General features: G+C 34.8%; 1 protein-coding gene across 4 annotated transcripts in view; it reads right to left on the bottom strand.

Moving 5' to 3' along the window:
- LOC106464375 overlaps window positions 1-18,285 on the bottom strand; it is a 118,250-nt gene that overhangs the window by 58,594 nt on the left and 41,371 nt on the right. For 3 of the 4 annotated variants that reach the window (XR_002611727.1, XM_022392066.1, XM_013924512.2), the window contains exon 3: window positions 3,480-3,689. Coding sequence is in view for 3 of the 4 variants with exons in the window: in XM_022392066.1 (XP_022247774.1) it covers window positions 3,480-3,689 (210 nt within the window). In the remaining variant the exon portion in view is untranslated. Of the gene's footprint in view, window positions 1-3,479; window positions 3,690-13,183; window positions 13,262-18,285 lie in introns of those variants that run through there. The other variant, XM_022392067.1, reaches the window with a different exon arrangement.

Consider the following 18,285-nt stretch of genomic DNA (forward strand, 5'->3'; position numbering starts at 1 on the left):
AAGTTGGTTGAGTTGGCGGATCGGACTCATGATAAACACTAAAATCTGAGCTTCAGAAGTGCTCCCAGATTCTGTTGGTCTTAAGATATTTAGTCAAAAAGTTTTCAGTCTACACCAACTATGGAAACGGCATCACCTCTGCAGCTGAACCAATCACATAAAGCAAGAAATCTGTGTCGGTGTTTAAGTCAGTGACCTGGGGGGGGGGGGGCCGGGAACATTGATGACCTCTTGTTTTTTTCCCCCCCCTTGTCCGGTTGTTGGTTTCAGTTTCATTATATTGAATCGGTTTCTAGTAAAATTAAATTTTGTTGATACATGAGGGGCAGGATTTTATTCGTTGAATACTCATTCTGGCTCCTTTCATTGGGCCAAGTCAATTTAAATGACACCGTTAACATTTTGATGTGAGATTATCACTTCATGTACGTCAGGTCTGTGCGATAGTTCTGCACGTTCACAAAGAGTTCCGTAAATAATCGCGCACTTTTCGTTAGGTTAAACTATTAAGAGTGTATCGACATATAATATCCATTTTTTTAATACAGTCGTAATATTTTAGTTTAATGATGTAACTTACTTGCTAGCTGTAGGTGGCTTACTTTTATACTTAATGTAGGTATTTAATGGGAAGAAGTACCTAGGTATCTTTCCATCATGTATGCAGTAACGGTCTATTTCGCATAGTAGGTAATTTTTTATATAGATTCTTCTGGAAATATTCAATTCACATACAGGCTAACTCAGTTTGCGCAAGCTTAATTTTCCCGCGTGACTGATGGATCCGTAGTCTCATAAGAACAATTCTGTGTTCATCATAACAGACCAATAGTCTGTCTAGATTAAATGGTACAGAAGCGACAAACTCTATGGTCATTTGTTTTGTAGAAAATGAATAACAATCACGCCAGTTCCACTCACATAAGTTTTATCACTTGTTTCAACCTTATAAATGTATTATACATGTAAACAGCATTAAATGATTGTAAACGTTTTGACTTCATTTTAGGTGAGGTTATATATTTCCTTTTTGGCAAAAAGGGCTATGCAAATATGAAAGAAAATAAAAGTGTGAAACAACTTATGGAAAACGATCTTTAGGTACAATTGGAAATAGTTTGTTTCAAAATTTTCTCACAAAGCGAACAGCCATTCCTAGTTTTGAACTGATAAGCTACAGGGACAAGAACTAGTTAACAGCACCCACAAGCCCACGACATATTTTTGTATGACCTAGGAAGGGTTTGACCCTCATTCTTGTAACGTTCCTATGGCTCCAAAGTGCAGAGCACGCCTTTGTGGCAACGGGCTGCGAACCGTGAACCCTCGGATTCACAGCCCAACACGTTTACCATCCGATGACGTCCAGCCCGTTAGAAATGTAAGAAGCAACACTTTGAAACATGCAAACAAATATGATGCAATGGAATATTATATTGTTTGACACAAATTTCAAGAATTTTAATGTGTTAAAAACCTGTTCAAAATATTATTTATATTTAACGACAATTCTAAATAATCAACAACAACAGAATGAGTAAGAACGTATGCCACTGCGACAAAAATACATTCAGGTTTTGCGCCATAAATTATAATGTGTATTTAATGTTCTTTTTCCCCACAATAACAATAGGATGGATTGGCTACTTGGCGCACACTCATAGCTTACGTTTAATGCTGATTTACAGGCACATTCAGTTGGTGGATTCTTTCTACTTCAGGCGGGACTTAAAAGCTGAACGTACTTGAATACTTATAGAAAATATGACAATGAAGTAATGAGAAACCGTAGCTATTCGTCGATCGTGCTGGTACAATCCTGAGCTTGGGCCTCGTGCAGAGGAATAATTACTCATCATCATCACGAGCGCACAAGACATGATAGCTGAATACGCTTGTCGCATACTTTATTCTAGGTAAAACTAATCTGATAGAACATTGCCACAAGAAAAACAAAAACAGCAAACAAAATAGACTCACAAAAAATCTGATAAATACATGTAGTTATAAACTATTTTGGCTGTCTCTTCACTTCAGCTGTGTAAAAAACCTATGTTAATGAGAACCCATTACACATTCGCCGTGTTAAACAGGATATTAAAATAACGCTGAAGCTAGTAAATCACGATAATTATCCTTAGTGCTAATTGGATTAAAAAATATTTAACTGATTGAAAAGCATTTACTGATCAGATACTTTTAACTTGTTCTTTGGATGAATTACTATTCAAAATGGGCCTTGGAGGATATTAATAATTTATATTTTTTTTAGAAATACCCTTTGGACCTCAGGCTGCCAGGTTGACTTTTCACAAATGATAAATAGTCTTACTTATTTATTTTTGATAATGGTTAAAGTTTGATACAATTAAAGATTTATAGTCGTATACATAAACTGTAACACGTGAAGCTTAATTCAATAAATCATTTTCAAAGTAATTTAATATTTGAATTTTAACATCCAACTTATATTCACATATTATTTCAAGGCATTTTTTTTAACAGTATAACAGTAGAATTACACAATGCTTGATCTGTCTACCTATTTGCTTGTCCATCCATTAATCTAGGAAATAAAAGCGTTGATGAAAAAGAAACTTATAGTGGAGCCTTTATCAGTTTCTCATTTTAACAAATATTTCAAAATCTTTGATTACGATGAATTATGCTGATAAAATACCTTCAAATATGTATACGATATACTTAAATGGAATCTTTCGTTCAGCAATTGAGATGTAGATTTTGAACAATGTACGTGAAAAGATGAAGTTAAATCAGATCCAAATCTACAGTCAAGTAAAGTTATAAATCTGTTTGTGTTAAGTTTTGTTTGTTTGTTTGTTTGATTTCACTACTCGAGGGCTAAGTGCGCTAGCTGTCCCTGATTTAAAAGCGATAGACTAGACAGAAGGCAGCGTAGCTAATCAACACTATCCACCGCCAACTCTTGGGCTACTCAAATCTAAACGAATAGTGGGATGCACCGTCATATTATAATACCCCAGGGCTAAAATGGAGTATGTTTGGCGACCATCCTGCAACCCGCAGATTGTGAGTCGAGTGCCCTAACTACAAGTCCATGTTAGACTTGTGTTAAGTAGCAGCACATTTAAGTTACTTTTACTTGTTTTTTTTCCATTTCGGATATTCATGCAAAGGTTCTCAATGGCTATCTGCCTTATTCCTCTCTAATTTTGAACTGATAGCTAAATGGAAGGAAACTAGTCAACAGCACCCCCTCACCATCCCCCTCCTCCGCCAACTCTTGGGTTAACCTTGTCTGATTTGACCTTACCTTAAAGTGTGAAGTGCGGTAACAGGACCCGAATGATGGACCTACAGATCCCTAGTCCGGTACGATCAGCTCATATTAGTTTTTAATTGGAAAATATCTAACTGCGTGTGAGTACGAAGAGAAACCTACTTAACTCAACGATATGTTTCCAAGTAGAATTCATATAAGTATTATATATTAATACCTTTATTTTGAGTTTCAGTACTGCAGGTGGAAGGAGATCCGTAGTTACCCGGCGATCGTCTTGTTGGGCTGGTAGACGCGCAACGTAATTGTTGGTCAGCTCTAGTAGTTTGGATTACGTGGTCAAAACTCTTTTCCCCACAGTTTGTGTCTGACTGGTTTGTGTCAGACCTCGTGCTTCTTATCTCCCGATTGAGCGTACCTTCTGAATCTAATGTTAAGAAATTATTATTATTAATATAAAACCCTTTAAATATAGTGGTATTGTTGTTGTTGCAGATTTAACAAATATTTCTCCTGACCTACACACTTAGATATTCACCAAGAGGTTGCGATAAATACACTGGTGTAAAATAATCTTGACAAACTTAAATCTATTTGATGATGTTAATTTGAATATGGAAAACAAAATCTTAACATGCAACCATTATATTCAAAATGTTCTTAATATCTTCGTTTTAAGTGACTCTCTGAAATACAACATTTTAATTCTGTCATTGAAACACGTGTTTGTAATAATCTTTTTATAAACTTATTTATATTTTTCCGTGGTTAGTAAACAAAGTGGGAATATATAACCTCTAAGACATTTGAAAACGAACGTTCTATGTTATAATCTTGCATGACGTCATATACTATATTTCAATGAACATCTATAACACACTATTTACCCAATATACCATTGTTTTCATCAACACATGTGCAGGATAAGTCATCTCTGCATTTCGAAATAGCTACATTTAGGATTGTTAACAATATCAAAAATTTTCGTTGGTGTTGTTGTTTTCTAAGCCAAAGCTACACAATAGGCTATCTGCGCTATGTCTACCGCTGGGAATCAAACCGTGAAATTTGGCGTTATAAGTCTGTAAACTTACCGCTGACCCATCGGACGAGTATCAAAAAATACCTAATGGTTACAATTAAAACTGTGACTGTTATTATTCATGAATTGCTTTTATTTTGTAGGAAAATAGAAAATACTCTGAAGATTTATGGACCAAACTAAGTAGATTCTAGTTTTTGATGAATAACATTTTCGACATTTGCATTAATAAAATACAATAAAAAGTGATGAAAACATTCAAAATAAAAAAAATATAAGCGAACTAATTTTTCTTGATTTTGAGGCCTTTCAATGATGTTTACATGAATATGAACGCATGGACAGTTGTTTTTTTACATTTTGAAATTTGTGATTTTTGTTTATTTCGTGCGTTCGCGCGAAACTACTCCAGGGTTATGTAGGCAATATTTAATTTCGAAATGGTAGACTAAAGGGAAGGCAGCTAGTCAACATTAGTCACGTTCAACTCTTGGGCTACTCTTATATAATTGGATAATGGGATTTTCTCGTCATTCTTACAATGCAGCCACGGTTCCAAGGTGTGAAATGCGATGTTTTTCAGCACTAATGGGATGCGAACCTTGGACCTTAGATTTCACATTTATGCAAGCTGACCTCAATCACACTCGGCCCGAAATGTACAATACTTATGAATTACCATAAAAATATAAACTAAAAACATTTTCATGTGGATCAACAATGAAGACGCCATATTGTCACATTTTCGAATGCAAGTAGACATAACATTACATGAACGAGGTAAGCCTGATTTATTTTTGTTTATAGACAATGTGTTCTTGTGACTCAGTCAAGTAAGTCTTTCTTAGGGCGCATTATCATAAAGCCGCGATATTTATTAGTTAAAAATATTAATATAGTATTTAAAGTGACATTAACAAAACTTGACATATGGAATAGAAATAATGAAAAAAAGGTATATCAACGATAAAAATTGTTCAGATTGTCCTCTAGAGAAACGGAAGTAGAAAGTTGTAGACTCCCAATCTTTAAACATAAGTAACATATTTTAGTACCAGGTGAATTCATGATAAATATAGTTATATATTAAGTGCACTGGTTTATAAAAAAAAGTACAATAATTTTAATACAAATGTTGAACACTGTCTCCAACGTTGACTTTTCGAACGCTGTGGGCAGTATTTAACGTTTTCGTTAAAATTAATGACAACCCAGTACAGTTAACAAATAACTTTACTAACCTCTATTTTTACTTTTACAGCGGGGAATAATGATCTCTCTGTCTCTCAAGTACTCAAATTTGGCGTGAACGTTCTAGTTTTTACTAATTTATAAAATAGTTCTTTTTCACGTTCTTCATAACATTTTAATTAAACACTTTTTATTTGTCTGTTCTTTAATAAGCGCAAAAATACACTATTGGCTATCTGTGCTGTACCATCTTCGGGCATCGGAACTCATTTCTAGCGTGATAAGCTCTCAGAATTACCGCTATGCCACTAGGGGGCTTAATTAACAATGAAAAATTAAAATTTAGCGAGTGTAAACATAGAGAGGTATTCGTTGATAAGTTAACGATAATTAAAATTTTTAAAGCATCGCGCAAAATAATGACTTAGGATTTGAGCTAAATTTTTTTTTTAAAGAAACTATTAATCAACCATTAATACTAAAAACCCATATATGTAAATTAAAACTTCAACTAAATACCAATATTGTTACATCTAGCTGAAGAAATGTTTTTTTTTCTCTCATTAACTATTTACATATTTTTATGATACTGGCAAGTTTGATTATAAAAAAAGAGAAAACGCTGTCATCGTAATCCAAGCAAATTTCCCATGTTAACTAAAATCCATAAAATGAAGTTTTCAGGTAACAAAAAATATCCTTCAAAAGCAATTAAATACCCGACAATCCTGCAAAAAATATAATTCGGCCATTCCACTTAAAGAGTAACCACATCTGACCTGAATGTATAATAAAAATAATATTAACAAAAGTGATGTTTGTTTGTTTTTGAATTTCGCGCAAAGCTACACGAGGGCTATCTGCGCTAGCCGTCCCTAATTTAGCAGTGTAAGACTAGAGGGAAGGCAGCTAGTCATCCCACCGCCAACTCTTGGGCTACTCTTTTACCAACGAATAGTGGGATTGACCGTCACATTATAACGCCCCCACGGCTGAAAGGGCGAGCATGTTTGGTGTGACAGGGATTCGAACCCGCGACCCTCTGATTGCGAGTCGAGTGCCTTAACCACCTGGCCATGCCGGGCCTATGATGGTTGTACGAAGACCATGAGTAGACACATTAGCTACTCAGTGGCTTGACCAATCAGACTGGCTGTTTTTAATTCCAAGTAATATGATGATATTAATAGTATAAATTGAATCAAAACGTCCATTGTAGGTCTACGCCAGCCCGATATTTAACAAAATATTATTTATTTAGACATTTTCATGTGTCAAAAGAATAAATAACAACAACATAAAAACATTACAGAAATATTAGTCGATAACTCTGGTTGACTTATGTTCTTCAATACTCTTAAGCTACATAAAAACAGCGATCTTATAATAGCCACTGATGTGCTGAAACCAAAAGTAGCTGCTAAGGTGCTACCTAAGTACACTATAGCAGAAGATGAAATAAATAAATGATAATAATTAAAACTTTAAGGTTGGTAAGTTATGGAAAAGGTGGGTTGCCAATATATAGAAAAAGAAGGGAAGTGAAATTTGAGTAGGGAAGAGAAAAAAGAATAATCTGGATGAAGGTAATTTAAAGGTGGAGTAGTGATAGCGGGATTAGAGTTCAGTCTAAATGCGATAAAACTTTTTTTTTTTTTTTACGGGCGCAATTGTGGTGAATATTGAATTGCTATTAATAATGGAACTAAGTCAGTTTCTTAGCAAAGATTATTTCTACGTATTGGGAGTATACCAAAAGAGAGAGAGAGATAGTACAATATCATAAAAAGGAAATAAATGTCCCAACTATCTATGATCTTTCCAAAAAAAGGTATTACTACATCTTCTTTGTTGTTATTAATTACTGTTTTTTTAAATAACTACTGAAAGAAGGATAACATACTTACTCTTTATATATCTGAATGGTTTAATGAAAGCTGAAGATTAAAGTAATTCTGTAGAATGTATTATTTTATACTTCAGTGCTATTACTTTCGTTAGTAACACGATTTTCTGTTTATTTTTCTAGAGAATCTAAACTCAGGGTTTTCTGTAACAGATTAAGCAGTGGTTTATTTTATACTTTGTACAGTCATAAGACCTATTTTATTTGTCCAGCACGAAACTCTTGGCAGGAACTGGAATTTTTTAAAGGTTATACCAGTCATATTTATAAGCTTCTTTAAGAAATGAAAAGGACAAACTTTTGAAATTCAATTGTTTTCCAACCAAATGCATTACAGGGTTGAAATCAGATTGTACTTTAGGAGCATAATTTATTCACTAATTACAGCTAGAGAGTCAGTTTCATTGGCAATACAATGTTGCTGACAACTGATGGAACATGAGTACCCTAAAAGTAAAAGCGCTAGGTGTATGGACTGACGGAATAAATTTACCTGAAAGAGTCACTTCTGCCACACACACACACACACTAAAGACACTAATTATCTTATGCCCCTTCCCTTCTCGTTCTTAATGTAAGTTCTGCATCCTTGAAGGATACCTCTGGTCAGTTGGCGGACGATGTTATTTAAGACATCACGTGATGAGTTAAGAGAATAACTAACACACAGGTAAGTTGACAGGCAGAATAAGAGGTTCGAAATGATTTGGTCGATTGACTTATGGATAAAAACAAAACGACAAAAGATGTACAGGGATTACAACAATGTGGTATTCTTGTTTAGAAAAGTTCCAACATGTTACTCACGCTAATAAGAGGTAGTATGTGTGGTAGTGAAGACTATAATACAATAAACAAAATTAATATTTACGGAATTCTAGACTTACATAATGTAGAGAAACAAACAAAAACAAAAACATTTATTAAATAAAACCGAATTGGTGGAAATTAAAATTAAAGAATTAGATTTTAACTTTCTCGGTACAGTTGTGTAAGGAGCAAATAAAACTAAGAAGCCACTTTTCAAGTCGAGTGATCCAGCTCAAGTGGTAACCAAAGCCCAACAGACCATTGAGATCTTGGCAAAGGATAAAAAATGGACGTTAAAGTTCAAACTAGAATAAAAAAAAAATATTGTGTAAAATTATATGAAGGTACAGCTTGTATTACTACTTACATATCATAGCTTGTAGTTACAACTCAAACACCATACACCAAAACATGTCAAAAAATTGACAAACAAGGCGACTCAGGAGGTTCTAGAGGTGATATATGGCGTATAGATCCGGACTACTAAAGGATCAGTTATGATCTTTATGGTTACTTGTACTAGGTGATCTATCATACTTCTAGAAGTACGAAACCAGCGTTGTTTTGCAATAGGACTAAGTATGGTCTGACTATGCTAACTTAGAGGTAAAACAAAACTGGGTCTTGTATCAAATCAGTGTGTATATGCAGAGCAATAAATTCCCCATTTAGAATCAGAATAATATCTGCACAATCTTTTATATTTATCTATGCCTCTCCAGTTGTTTTGTTTTATAGACATGTTAGAAACACGAAACTCTGATTTATCCGTAAAGACTATATATATCAAATGACATTGCAGTCAATTATGGTGAGCTCTACAAGAGAATAAACAAGTATGCGATCAACCGTAGGGATGGAACAGGTTCTTTTCTACCCTAAATTAGACTTATTAAATACGCTATTTTCTATCTGTCCATTAACTATGGATCCAATTTTTTGACCGTCTGTTTACTAATAACCACTCCAGTTGCTGTCCAGAAGTACAACGTTGAATGGGCAGTTAAGTGGCAGTTTTCAAAAGACATATATTGCTGATAGTTTCATTAGGTGACGGACTTGGCCTTTGGTAAACTTCTTTAGGTTCTATATACAAGGGCAGTTTTACCAGACAGTTACACAGGAAAATTTGATAAAGTTCAGGCATACATTAAAACATCAAATCAGCAAATAATGGAAACCTAGAAGAAATGGAGTGCCGTTTTCTAGAACTTGAACCACTTGAACAATGCGGCGAAACAGCCAAGCATTTTCACAAAAGAACACGTAAAGTATTCAGGTAACTGTATATAATAACATAAGGATTTGTGGATTTGCTTTCAGGTGTATTTATGACACTGTATTACATGGTTGCTCCTCAGTTTGTTTTTGGTGTATTGCATTACATTAGATCCCAAGTATTAAACTATACTATGCTTGAAGAGATATAGATAAATAGAAACATTTTACTACACTAAGCTGTACTTTTATAGTCATGAAGCTAGAACTGTATAGGTCCTAGTCTGAAGATAAAAGAACACACAAGTAGCTCCAAGTGATTATGCGAATATTAAGGATCTATAAAACTAGGTTTACAGCCTAAAGATAGTTTCAAAACTTCAATTTCAGTGCTATTTATATCAATATGATAAACAGAGATGATTACTTCTTAAATCAATTTAAGATGTATGAATAAAAAATATTTAAAACATATACAAAAAACGTTTTATTTATAAAAGTATTGTTTATTATGCATATATATTTCGCATGTTTAATATTAATGTCAATTCTAAAAGTAACTTACTGTACACTATAATAAACTTGACAAAGTAATATTATATCTATGAAAAGTTCATTTCAGTGTCGTTTAAAACCAAAGCAAATAGAATAACAGTTATCGACATTTAAATAACAGAAAACAAAATATATTCTGTAAGTTTAAAATATTTCCCAACGTCATTTCCAGTTGTTATAAATTTATAATTACCTCAGGCATACTTCATAGTGGTATTATAATGCATGGAAAAGCCACTATTTTAGTGGTTTGGTTTTAATTTCGCGCAAAGCTACACGAGGATTATCTGCGCTAGCCGTCCCTAATTTAGCAGTGAAAGACTAGAGGGAAGGAAACTAGTCACATCACCCACCGCCAACTCTTGGACTACTCTTTTTACCAACGAAAAGTGGGATTGACCACCACATTATAACGCCCCACGGCTGAAAGAGCGAGCAAATCGAGCGCCCTAACCACCTGGTCATGCCAGGCCTATTTTAGTGAGATTATTTTCATTCACAGGTTGCCGGACTCTTGCAATCAGCAGGTAAAAACTAAACAAATTAAAAAAGTAATTAATATAATGTGTTTAAATACGTTCATACTCATCATTACACATTTTGAGTATCTAAATAAAAAGTTTTTAGATATGCAGATTTTTTTGTATTGTTTCAAATACAAAAGTCTAAAATAATATACATTTGCAATATTATTTATAATATACATACATTTTTAAGCTTTCTTTCAATATACAGCTTGGAGTTTACGGACTGTAGCTTCAGCTGTTTTAAGCATATAAAATGTTCTAGTTTTTTTACAGGACTTTAATGAATAAAATAAAATCTCTTTCAACATTCAAACTCAAAAAATATCACGTTATTGATATTTATAATCTCAATTAGAAACATTTTGTTCATAATGGTTTCGTTTATGAGCATTTGTTATTAAACACGAGAAACTAGCGATCAATGATTGACTTTATAAGCATGTAACAAGGTTTCGTTTATACGTAAACGGGATAAAGCTATCGAAGTGTGTAAGGAGGCCAGTGGACGTCTTTTTTCGGTAAATAGATGTGGAAAATCCATTAGCATTACGGTTAATGAGTATGTCTAATGAGCATGAAAATAATAATATTTACCTTTTTTAGACATGCTCATTAACCGTAATGCTAATAGATTTTCCACATCTATTTACCGAAAAAAAACGTCCACTTTGATTGGCTTTAATATTAAAGTGACGATATTTAGCAACAAGATAATTCAATTTATTTTTATCATTGTGACACCTCCAAGCAGGATGACGTCGTTTCCGTATGATACAAAGGAGGTATGAAGGTCTGAATACTAAATTTGTTTGTTTGTAATTAAGCACAAAGCTACACAATGGACTATCTGTGCTCTACCCACCACGGGTATCGAAACCCGGTTTCTAGCGTTGTAAGTCCGCAGACATACCGCTGTGCCACTGGGGGGCGTCTGAATACTAAGAGTCATGTTTATAACACATGCCGTAATAATCTTTAAAATGAAATATGCAGATTACTTAGACGACATTTTCAGTTTTCACTAATAGGATTCACAGATTCCATGGGAGTGGGGGGGCATTAGTATTTTAATCTTTGTGGATTCAACATTTCTTACAAGATAAACAACTAGCCAAGGGCACCGTTGTATAGATTGTTCGCTGTTAAGCGCAAAGCTACATAATGGGCTATCGGTGTTGTGCTCTCCACAGATATCTAGCCCCGAAGTATAGGAATATAAGCTCTAAGCTTACCGCTGAATCACTGTGGGGAAAAAGTCGTACAGATAATATATGAAATATATAGTTCAATACCATGTACCAGTGTTTGAGCATTACACGTCTATACATTATAATACATTATATTTATTTGTTAGTTTTTGTTTTATTTGAAACTCTCGAGTAATAAAATCGTACATTATTAGACGTGGGACTTCGCGGACTTGTTATATACAGGAATACGATACCATTGGTACATTCTCGTTTCATAGCTCCGGGTCAGCTGCCTTGTGGAACTATTTGATTTACGTAATTATATGTAGCAACATAGAACGCTGAACAAAAATGGGTTTGAAATCTCCGCAGTTCGCCCTTCCGCTCGATCTGTTGAGTGTATTACTGCGTGACTGGGAGCCAGTAATCCGACCGGCTAGGGTGCGGTTGCTAGCCTTGATGTTATATAGCATTTCCAGAAGCAGGTCGGGTCGCTCATAGCGGGTATCAACTACCGGCCGTCGGCGCTCCCCTCATTTCTAATGCGTTGCTGACTCTTTATGTTTCTCCAGCTCTTGGCATTATTCTAAAAGGGCCCCAGAAGTCAGGGAAAGCGAATCCGTTGACGTTGTCTTATCTGGGGTAGAAGGAGTGGCGGGTATGGGAGTAGCGCGTGCAGCACGTGTCATCTGCGAGCTTCCCACGACATAGTAAAGTCACCAAAGAGACACGAGTTCAAGTCCAACTTAGCAAGAATCATCACCAGTGGCTCTCAAAAAGACGAAATTAACAATACCTCGTCAAAACTGCTTCTCTTAGATAGGAAAAACGAAAAAATAAGGAAGGGGAAAAGCTGGAAAAGTGCAGGAAAATGGAGGAACAGAGTAAAGATTCGTTACTCTTTTATAGATGATTTAGGCAGAGTCTTCCCGATGAAATGGGCAGCAACTGCCTAGTACAACGTGACGCTTGTGGAGAAAGTGTTAGAGGATTAATCTACAAAAGTAGCAGAAATGGACAAGCACTTTTCCTTTTGTTGATTAGTATTCCAAGATTTTTTTCCATAAGTGTCACAGTTGCTACCCATTTCACCTTTGTTTGTTCGTCAAGACTCCTTACCTTTTTTGTTTCAATAGTTAAAATTTGAGAACGTAAACAACAAATATGACAAACAACGTTTCGCTGGGTTAGCAACATTATTGTAAAGCAACAGATAATAATAAACATACACTGATAAAAACTTTCAGAATACTATCATTTAGAAACGGTCAATTACTTCAATAGATAAAAGCTGTCGTTAACCTGGCGATATGTTATTCCAGTAATTTGTATTTATTTATATTCTCAACGTTAGCACGAAAGTTTTTAGCTTCTAATTGTAAACATCTATTGAAAACAAATCATTAGTACATTTGTCTGTTAACATAAATTTCTTATTTTGTATAGATCATGACGACCTTCGTAATCTGAAATCAAGATTACCTTCTGGGGTACATAGGGTTTCGACTACGAAGATCTTTGTCCCTTGGCTACAACTACAACGCATTCAGTGGAAATTACTTTTACATGGTAACAGATGAATACCAGCTTGCTGCTAAACCTAACCTTGCCCCGTCGCCGCTCGAGCCGATATTAAATTCTTTTACTTCTTAATAATGTCCTTGGATGAAGCACAAAAGGATACGTAGTTCTCCAGCTGCGACCCAAATTGGCTAGCCTTAGTAGCTTATACCCTACTGATCCATTGTCTCATGAAATCTGTCTGTAGAAGTCAACCTAACATTAACCTCCATTAAAAACGACCTACAGTATACTGGTGAGAAAACACTGCAAAGTCAAATGTGGTACTTTTGAAACCCACATACCGAAACCTTATATAAACAAACTTTGATGATTATTGACCAAATAATGAACCCAATAAAATCTAAGGATTTGTTTGAGAAATATAATAAATAGCTATCTAGAGCAAAACACGGTCAAACTATCTGCAACAATGAATATTCGGTATTCATCACAACTAAATTATACGTCTTAAGCAATATATAGCTCTAATCACGATTAAGGCATCGCTAAGAGGTCACTGATGAAGAAGTCTGAAATTCAACAACGCGCAAGATTCGACCAAACTGTTGGTGTGAATTTTAAATGAGGAAAGATAAATAATTCAATTGACACTGGTTGAGTCTACGAAGCGTGGGATTTTAGGAAGCGAAGTCACTCCCTTTAATATAAGATGACTGCTACGAAAAGGAGCCAAAATGTCATTAAATTGAAAAAAAACAAAACAATAACATATGGGGCTTTATTGGACAAACTGGCTAAATGTTTATTTACTACATTTCTATCGTTGTTCGTATTGTGTTGATGTTTCATTTGAAACACGTAGTTTCACTTTTTGCTGTCCCCCAGTGGCACAGCGGTATGTTCGCGGACTTAAAACGGTAGAAACCGAGTTTCGATACCCGCGGTGGGCAGAGCACAGATAGCCCATTGTGTAGCTTTGTGCATAAATTCAAACAAACAAGCAAACATAAACATATGCTATATATGTAATAGTACAAGAGCTTGTGTAGCTTTGTGCATAATTAAAAACAAACAAGCTATTTATGCTTAAAAAAAACAGGTATTCTGTTCTTCATGTATAAAAACACACTTGCTTTATTTTTCAATCTATCACGTTTTAACTAGGCTATACAAAAAACCTAATGAGTATACTGCTTAGAAAAATCAATATTAATAACAATTAAAATTAATTTGTGGTCATCGTGGGTTAATGTTAAATTATGACAGTAACTTTGATGCATAAAACCTTTGCTGGCGAAGCATGCTTGATCCGTTAATCAGTAATTTGTGTGATATTGTATTATAATAAGCCCGAAAACAATAGTATTTTTACATCTTTCTTTCAAAGCTCCATACAGTCATTTATTATTACCATAAACTCACCACGCGTGTAATTAAAATTATTATCAGGCTCATTGTGATGCAATATTACTCATATTACTGATCAACAGATTATCCATCGCCAGCCAAAGATTATGTATATCATAGGCCTTTATGTCTCATAAATAACTGGTATAAATAGTCCTTCAACTGAAGTTGATAAGTACTGTAAACATGGAGTTAAAATAGGGATTTGTAGCTTGAGAAAATAATGTAGACGCTATTTCCAGCCTAGTTTGTTTACTTTTTTAAAGTCCCTAGTTGTAGGCTTGAAAATATAATTTTTGCATTTTAATTCAACTTGTTTCTCTACTTTTTTAACGGTCCCTATTTCCCTTTTTAAATTAACAATTTTTAATTATCTTGTATGCTATAAAATGTCAGGTGATATACACGACTGTGTTCACGTTTCAGTTGTTTCATTTTACAGCCAATAAACATATCAACTAAGATTTCAGTTTACGTTTGATATGTTTGGAAGATACTAGAATATTTCAATTATTACTTTAAAGAGCAAACAGACAGCTACACGATTCTAGGGTTTAGTCCATAAATATGAAACATCAAAATAATATATTAAACCAATTTTGAGATTAAACTAAATTACAACTAGATAAGTGTTTCAAAAATTAAATCTATATTCGTCACAATTCATTAATAGATACTTGAAACATGTTATTTCATAACAATAACATCCATGTATACAGTAAAATTAAATAACTCACGAACACTATCGTTTGCAAAATGTATGTAAGGGAATGTTGCTCAAGCGATGACAAACTACAATTGCTCAAACAGTTACTTTTGAGTGCTGAAGTTGTATATCATTGCTAGTCTGTAATTACAAACATTTGGCTATTTAGCTTCCAGCTGAAATCACCATAGTAACAAGAACAAAGGTGATTGAAATAAGCCACGCAGCTAATGTCGCAGCCATTGTCATTTAGAAGAAACTAGACATTTTCCTAAGTACCTAAAATCTCTAGTAAAGGAATGTGATGCCGGTTTGAACGTGGCATAGGGACAGGAACTGGGTGAATTGTTTAAGGAGTTTGTTTTGTGACAGGATGGCTGATTGAGTCAGACAACAATCACACATCATTCAGTGATCCATGTTACACTCCCTACCTTACAAGTAGTGATAGTAATGTTTGACAAGTTTGACTTATTTCACTTAGATTAAACATCATTATCTTTGCACTCTTTCAAGCATAAGCTCTATCATTCTCTAAAAATTGGCAGGTACATTATACAGACTGCATAGCATGACATCGAATATTGAAGGCAGTCTTTGATCAACTTTCATCGTCCAATTTAATCTGTCCATAACTGAAAGTCAATTCTAGAATATTGAACCAAAGGGCACCTTACAACTGATAAATATATTCTTTTGTGCATGGTAGAAGAAAAGTACTAATAATTTTTACTGCATTCACCAATCTACATATAAACAACAGTTATGTTATCTCATCCCTTAAAGTCCACTAAATTTCAGTGTTTGGAATAGCCTTGAAGGTTGAAGGGAGCATTAATTTTATCATACGTGCGTCACCTGTATCTTTTGAAATAGCTGATGGATTTAAAACATTCTTAAAGTACGGTTGCATGTTTATAAATGATACTGCAATATTACAGCTTAATTGTACAATATTACTCTGTTCAGCAGCGTGGAAAGAAAATAGTAACTGATTATCTCACCAGTCAGTGAGATCATGGTTATTCACTGAATGTTCAGATTCTGGAAAAAAAGCAACAGCGGGGATGACGAACTAAAGAAGCAGCGATTTTATGTGGACACAGAAAATGACCCATCAGATACTTCTGAAGAAGCAACTGAAGGACCCAGACATAGCTTTGATGCTATTTGTCATGCCGTGACGTGAATGGTCATCATAAACTGGCAAATGAAATACTGATATGTGTAACATCTGACACTTGTAGAGTGAGTTATGACTGCAGGATTGCATGTTGTACCAAATGACAGGAAATAAACAATGACATTTCCTCAGTAATTACCCTTTATATCATTTTTCCTCATCGTTTTCGTAATTATTTACAATGTTGTATATTCATTTCTATGGTACTGAAAAATCATGAGCTTACAAAACACTAGTAAAAACAGATGAAGTTTTCTAAGTTCGGAGCTACAGCGCATTGAAACGGAAAATAAAGGTATCTATTAACTATTTATTTGTACACATTCTGCGTTTTACATACCGCTTAAAACAGACTCTTGAAAAATAGTTAAGGTGAAGAACTGCAGAAATTCAATCACTGAAGTACAAAACTCATTTTGTCTAGTCATTGTTAGTGTCTATTCTGTATACAGTTTTGAGCAGACTTAATTTCCAGATGTTCTTGTGAGTTGGAGTATCACCACAAAAAGGTATATATATATTAGACAACTTCGTTCAGGCCAGGATTAAGCATTGACACACAACAACGTGTGTGTACCAGATGACAAGTCCAAGCTGTAATTAAGTATTATCATACACAAAAGTGTACGGAACGCCTACATCCCCTCTAAGACTGAACATCACACTACACAAACGCACAAAACAGTGTGCAGGTCAGCTGTGTCCATGCTAGGATTGAATATACAGCATCAACAAGGTGTTGAATAACTTTCAACGACATTTCACTGTTGGTTTTATGATCCAGGATAGAAAAATGCGGTTGACAAGGTCATCAGGATTTCTGGGTAGTAACCCTCAGAATCGCTGAAGCTTAATTTATTATTTCTGTCACTGAAGCTGATACAGTGGCTATGTAGTCATGCATGCAAACACACGAATGACAAGGTACGACAACAGAAATGAGGAAATCTAGAGCCCGTTCCCATGGTTTTGAGTTTTCTTTAATAGCTCGTTAACAATCTTCCTGCATGATATGAATCATCATTTTTGACAGAAGTAGCTAAAAATTGACGTTGGCCTCGCGGCAAAAATGTTTATATATATATATATATACATGGGTGACTCCATGTCACACGCTCTGTGCACGCCATGCATTGTCTCATGGGACCAGTCATGCTACTCAAATCGAAGTTCAACAATCATCCTTACTGTTATTACCTAAAACTTGCAAGAACATTGCAAATTTATCGAAAACATTGGAAGTAATTTCTATAAATAATGACAAAAAAATTAGGGTCTTGGCACTTCTATCTTTTCAGGCAAAAAATAACTATAAGCTCAAACATTTCTAACGGGATTATTTTGTAAAACATGAATAGCCACACGTAATTGTTTGTTTGTTTTGTTTCTTTAATTATGCACAAAGCTACACAAGGGCTATCTGTGCTCTGCCCGCCACGGGTATCGAAACCCGGTTTCTAGCGTTGTAAGTCCGCAGACATACCGCTGTGCCACTGGGGGGCACACGTAATTAAACAGTACTTTATATTAAGTTAGTTTGTTGCGTTGTTAAAATACATGAGGAAATACCCCCCCCCTCCAAAAAAAAAACCCAGAGAGAAACCTTCTCTCGTGGAACATTAAGTTTACGGAATTACAACGCTCAAATCCGGGGTTCGATTGCCCGCGTTGGACATGGCAGATAGGCTCAATGTGGCTTTGCTCTAAAACAAACAAACGAAAAAAAAACGTCGTTTAGACAACAAAGGCTCGCCATTTGATTTG

The sequence above is a fragment of the Limulus polyphemus genome, unplaced genomic scaffold (genome assembly GCF_000517525.1).
Source record: "Limulus polyphemus unplaced genomic scaffold, Limulus_polyphemus-2.1.2 Scaffold1633, whole genome shotgun sequence".
NCBI classification, from domain to species: domain Eukaryota; kingdom Metazoa; phylum Arthropoda; class Merostomata; order Xiphosura; family Limulidae; genus Limulus; species Limulus polyphemus.